The sequence below is a fragment of the Pygocentrus nattereri genome, chromosome 23 (genome assembly GCF_015220715.1).
Source record: "Pygocentrus nattereri isolate fPygNat1 chromosome 23, fPygNat1.pri, whole genome shotgun sequence".
Classification (NCBI taxonomy): domain Eukaryota; kingdom Metazoa; phylum Chordata; class Actinopteri; order Characiformes; family Serrasalmidae; genus Pygocentrus; species Pygocentrus nattereri.
In genome coordinates, this window is record NC_051233.1 from 25,300,428 (window position 1) to 25,306,738 (window position 6,311).

At 40.3% G+C, this 6,311-nt stretch overlaps 2 protein-coding genes across 2 annotated transcripts in view; one reads left to right on the forward strand and one right to left on the reverse strand.

Moving 5' to 3' along the window:
* Positions 1-72: 72 nt before the first annotated feature.
* Positions 73-4,806, reverse strand: derl2 (derlin 2). Its single transcript, XM_017699627.2, has 7 exons — positions 4,674-4,806; positions 3,556-3,621; positions 3,390-3,463; positions 3,194-3,287; positions 1,547-1,742; positions 1,246-1,336; positions 73-544 (listed from the first exon to the last, which is right to left on the reverse strand). Exons 1-7 carry the CDS (start codon positions 4,764-4,766, stop codon positions 439-441), a joined length of 720 nt encoding a protein of 239 aa, XP_017555116.1. The 5' UTR covers positions 4,767-4,806; the 3' UTR covers positions 73-438.
* LOC108427307 (gamma-crystallin M2-like) overlaps positions 4,729-6,311 on the forward strand; it is a 19,031-nt gene continuing 17,448 nt past the window's right edge. Inside the window, exon 1 of the mRNA XM_037533493.1 lies at positions 4,729-4,858. Within this exon, the coding sequence (XP_037389390.1) occupies positions 4,751-4,858 (108 nt within the window). The 5' untranslated portion in view covers positions 4,729-4,750. The remainder of the gene's footprint in view (positions 4,859-6,311) is intronic.

Genomic DNA, 6,311 nt, shown 5'->3' on the forward strand with positions numbered 1-6,311 from the left:
TTTTCAATAGATTTCCAATTTCGTAAATGAGATGTGGGGTGGCAAACAAATAAACAAACCAACAGTCTGAAATACTTGCACATTTTATATACATTTATTATTGTTTTCTTTAAAAAAGTAAAAGTACACTTGCCCTGGCTTCGGTCAATCCAGCTCTTTTTTTGCAGTAGCTCCACATTAGTGATCACTGTTGCACAACACGACGAAAAAAAGGGCAAGAGCAACAGCGCTGAAAGCTCAGTCCTGCATCAAATCCCATATCCACAGTCTGAGCGTCAGTCCGGGTGTTGCAAGCAGCCGGAGGGGGGGAACAATGAACCTGCATACGCTGCAGGAGTTCCAGTCTTTTCTTACAGCACAAGAGAAATTAGTTGAAAATAATTCCCCCCTCTACCTTTTGCTCTCAGAGTATGTGTCCATGGAGGAGGGGTGTAAAGCTTAGCCCCCAAGCCGCTGGCCCTCGCCCCAGGCAAATCCACCTGGACGCTCCTCTGGGAGGGGGTTGTAGTTCGGATCTTCCTCTGGCGTGTCAAAGAGCATTTTGCTGTAGAGAGAATAAGGGTAGAGGTTGAGAAGGCTAGGCAGCCAAAGTTAAAAGCCATCTGTTTTTTCTTTCTATAAAGATTAGTTAAAAGCTTGGGGACACTTAGCTTATCAAACTGTTTTTAATACATGGGCATGTTTTCCATGTTGGTTTGCAAGAATTTAATATATTAAACAGAAAGCTGTTCTTGCCATTTTTGTTTTGTTTTAAGTGCAGTACTGGATTTCAAAGCACTACCTCGAGAATAATTCCAAACCCTGTTCATTTCATTCCTTTGTTGTGATAAAAGCACTCAAACCTTCCAGGCATTTGAACCTTTGGGTCAAAAAAGTTCCAATATGTGCTTTTAACAATAGTTTATAACAGAAAAATCTGTCAAAATCAATATTTAGGCCAAATCTGTTCTTCATAGCAATGAAGCAGATTGTTGAAAATACCTGAAATATAATTAAAGAGCATATTTCATCAAATACTGATGGCAGAAGGAAAAAAAAAACAAACACTGTTCATACACTCATACTACTTTAAATATGTATCTGATCCTATGACCTATTATGACTGGAAAAATGTGCATCAGTGGGTTTTAGATGGGAGATATATATATATATATATATATATATATATATATATATATATATATATATAAATGAAATGGCCACTACATATAGTGTAATCTTACTCAGAGATGGAACACAACTTACAGAAAGGATGGAGTCCTTAGCCATCTGCCACCACCTGGCTGGTTGGGAAACACATCCTCCAAGAAGAAATACACATGTCCCACTGCGATGCCTGTATGCATAAGGATGGAATATTATAAACAATAAACAGCACAAAACTAGTAGCCTTAATAAAATACTTCACCCCTACATTTAACCCTGGTTAATGCTGACCGCTTTTAGTGATCTCATTTAGAGAGTGTCAGCAAATACTTATGAAGTTGCTGCTAGTTTGTCATAGCTGTACCAGTACGAACAAGTTTGAAGTAATTAGAACATATACCTAAAAGATCCACAATGATGGAATTGCCCAGCAGCAGCGAGAATCCCATGAGCACCCATGGCAGGAAAGGGGCTTGGAAGTTGAGAAGGCCAAAGAAATTCATGCGTACGTTGGGGTTGCGTCTGCTCCATACATATACAAGCATGATAGTGAAGGCCTGGCCCAGGAACACAAGGCTCACGAACATGCCAAATATCTACACATTTGTTAAGGAATCTTACACATTGTTCATACAAACTCATTGGCAAAAAGAAACAAGGAAGAAAGGAATGAGCTCCACTGGCGGCTCAGATATGTAACAGTGCCAATCCGACTTGGCCTAAAACTTAAGCAGGGCAGTTAGTTCCGGTCCTGTGGAGCCAGAGTTCAGCGCAGTTTTGCGATTTGCCGTGCTCAAACACATCTGATAAACCTGGGAACAATTACTGTTTTCCCACTGCATGTTCGAAAAAACAAAAACTGCAGTTCAGATTCCAGCTCATTTTCCACATGCTTGAGACATAATTAACTGCAATTAACTTCTGAACTGTCTCTTGGTCATTTCATACCATTTGACAGTATCTAATGCGTCTAATTAGCTACCAAGATTTGTAGTTGCCGTAACTCATTGAACGAAACAATTTAGTTCACTACTCTGAGCTTCTGCACTTACAAAAATGCTACAATGACAAAGAAATGTGTAGAATCAAGCAACTATTATATTGTCTCTGTGTGAAAACATGAGCAAAAACACTTGTTCTGTGGAGGCCCATGCTGGCTGTGACCATTATGTGGAGAAAATAGAAAAAATAGAAAGTGGTCATTTGTCAGGTCATACAAACACTTTTGCAGTGCTTTGAAAAGGTCAGCGGGAAACTGGTTGAAGTTCAATTTGATGTACACATGGTCGCTAGAGGGTTGCAATTCCATTCCATCCCGTCAAATGGATGCCACAGTGCAGGGGCGCCCAATCCTGATCCTGGAGATTTTCCACCCTGGAGAGATTACATCCAGCACAACTGGTTCTAATATTCAGATGCCCCTAAAAACCTTATTTACCCTGGATCAGGTGTGTTACATTAAGGCTGAAGCTCACTCTGTACCCCTGCCACAGTGGATAATATCACCGCCACAAGCAAAGAAGAGCCTGAAGATTCTATTGGCTGTCCAGACAGGAACACCACGGCTTTACTAGTAAGACTGTTTGAGGAACGTGCTGCTTTCACCCGCCACTGGATGTAGTTCTGCAGGTCAGACAAATGTCACAAAATATTTACATAAAATATTGTAAATGATTATAATAATTGGCATGTATAATTTAGCCGTGTTATGGCTTCACAAAATTCATCAATGATGCCTCTTCCGATTTTTACGTTTTTAATGTGTCTTACATTCACTGCCCTTCATTTATTGATTGTGGCATGAATGTCATTCATCCGTTACTGATATCGGTACTGGCCACAATAAGATGTTTATTATAGGTCACTGTATCAGCCCAGATATTCCATATTGGTGCAGCCTTACTGATCTTTTCTGGGAAATCGCCAAATTGTGCTGGACTCCAGCCACCCAGGACTGGAGCTTGACACATATTCAGTAAAATAAGCCTGGTTTTAGCACCAAAAAGGTTGGACCACATCACTTCTGCTAGGAGAACATGAAGGATACAGTCATGAGAAGGCCACCGAAGAGGAACATGAAGACAAAATCAGCGGTTCTGCCTCTGAAAGAGCCTTCCTCCAGCATTCGACAATATCTGTATCTGTGAGGAAAAGTCAAGGACTTCGGCACATGTAGGCTGACAAGTGCACAAGAAAAAGATCACAATGGCACTAATTCAGTTTGACGAGTTCTTAAAGGATACAAAAATATCATATTGAATAAGAAATTGAAGCCAACTGGACCGAAAAACAGAAAGTTGGTCACAAGCCGCCATACCTGCGAAGAAGACGGGGCATATTGATTTACATAATTTAACGTTAACTTCAAAACAAAACTGAGTCTTCGGAAACGGAGGCAATCACACTCACCTGGTAGTGCTTTAATATCAAATCTGGATTGAAGTATAGCTGGAAAGGTGTAATAAGTTCTAATTGCTGTGGGGGGGAGGAGGGAGGTAAACCATCAGATGTGAGTAAAAAGGACTGCTATCTAATAAAATGACTTAAGCAGAAGAAGTTAAGAGCACCTTACCAAATAATAACTCGAGTAAAAGTACAAAATGAGCCAGTTTTAAAGCTACTTTAGCGCTGAGTAACTCTTCAGTATATCCAGCATCTCTCGGGATATGAGCTGGTGTCTCTTAGGCTCTCTTAGCAACAGCAAAGCAGTTCAGGAGGTGACCCAACAGAAGGCAATGACATTAAACCCAAACATATATTAGAAACTAACGACTACAGCGTAACTCGGTAAAAACGCTCGCTTTTAGTTTTAGTATGCCGATCAATATCATTCATTGAAAATACTCGGGAAAGCACAAATCCATAAAAACTATACTCGATCAACTAGCTGGCGATTAGTTGCTACGCACCACAGCAAGTTCGACAGCAGTTAAATATCATATCTGAAGTGACAGAAGCTTCCAGCAGTTTCCGACAGGTAGCGTTCATTCTCACTCTTCCAAAATGACTTGGAAACGCTCAAAATTACTGACATACGGTCCATTTCTAAACCCCAGTCACCCTCAAACAGCTAAACTTCACCATATATACACTAAATTTACCCGCTTACAGTCGCTATGTCAAGGGGAACAGCTGGCTAGCGCCCTGGCTTTATATCTCCAGCTATTACAGCTAAAGCTAAACCACTTTTCGGCACAGAAAAATCTCTCGGAACATCAAAACAGACGAAACTGGGGATTTCTGGAATAAACCGACACTCGCCAACTTACAGCTAACTCAGCTAACTAACTGCTGAGCTGCGAGCTAACGACGAAGCTGAAGTATGCCTGTTTGAATTTCCCGTTCCACCTTAAACGGCGCAGCAGTTACTACTGCACCGTTTAAGGTGGAACGGGAACCTCGAATCAGAAGCTGGCCGACGTTGGACTCGCTAGCTAGGTTAGCTAGCACAGCTAAACTGGCCAGAAACGTCAACGTGCACGGAGACCGAATGTGAGAAACATGGCTATAGCTGGCTTTTTACTCACAACAGCCGCGGTGGTGAGCACACAGGCGGTGGTATAAGTCCTTGTAACTACAGGAATCTGTAAATATTCCTGCTGGAATGTCTGGTAAGCCATTTTTGGACCGACTCTCGAAAGGCTTCCGGGACTGTGTCGACACGTCTTTACACAGAGAGGCGCAGAACAGCATCACAGCCTGGTTAAACACGGTAAGTGTCCAAATCTGATTCGCCCCGCTCGAGTGAAGGATGGCATTATGCTATTGGTCCGCGTACACCTTGAAATAGGGAAATTTTCTCAATAGGAAAATGTGGGCCTTGGTGCGTTCCGACCAAATTCGTGTTTATAACGGGTTAGGAGAACCGCTGGGGCGCGTCCCAATTCTCAGATCGAGCCCTTTTTCTAGGGCGCTCCAGTCTGTGTTCCATTCCACAATTACAAAGTGTCCTTAAAGGATAAGTCCACTGATTTTTACAATTTTCTGCCTAATTTAGTTGTGATGTAAACGAAGTCATTCAGAGAGTTTTGACGTAAAGTGGTGAAACTTTTTGTGGTGAAACTTGTGGTGATGGGAACCAGGAGTCACAAAGTCTACAACACAAATATATCTTCTTTTTTTCATATGTAATGTTGATGATGGTAAAACAGTGGCAAATTCATATTCATAATCATTTCATGTAATAACTTTCTATGAGGGAGCTTTTGGAGGCGTTCAACTGCTCAGACATCTGGGAACAATTCTGAGTTGAAAAAGTTGAAAAGTTGAGTTGAAAAGTTTCTGTATAACAAAGCATTTTGCACCAGACCACTCTGAATGAACTTTCTTTGCGTCTTAACCAAACCAGTAGAGTCCCACTTTAAAGGGGACGTCGGCTGATTTTTAAAACGTTCTGCATAATTCAATCTTTGTGGTGTAAACAACGCCGTTCCGTGTTTAGATGTGAAATGGTGCCATTATGTTGGGGCGTTTTAACACACAATAATAATAAGTTTTGTTTTTCACTTTCAATTTTAAAAATGCATTAAACCTTATTGTTGGTCTCATGAATGAATGAATGAATTATTTTATAATAATTTTATTTTCAGGGTCAAAATACTCTGAAAGACCCGGTTTATATCTCAACTATTTAATTACGCAGAAATGTAGAAAAATTGGTTCACACAAGAACTGGATGATATGTTGTCCATATATCACTGATACTGATGCACCATGATTTTTTTTATTATTATTACAGTGATATTTATCAATATTGATAATGATGCCCCTGTTGCCAACGGTTTGGTTTTATTTTTTTCTTCTTTTTTGTAATTATTTTTAAATTATTATTTTGCGCCTGGTAAACATTTACAATACTATTTAAAGGTGCAGTGTGTATGTTTTAGGGGAATATATTGTTAGTAATGGAATATAGTGTACAAAACCACTTTTCATTTGTGCATAATCACCTGTAACTACAAATCATTATGTTTTCGTTAGCTTAGAATAAGAAAACACTACAGACAAAAGCAGAAAACCTGACAGCCACCATAGGTTCTACTACACGTTTGAAAAGGAGGGGTGAGGCAGGCGTATTCAGTCGGTGAAATCTGGAAGCTCGCCACTAGATGCCACTAAATCTTACACATGCCTTTACAGTTACCTTTAGTGTAACAAGTGAAGAT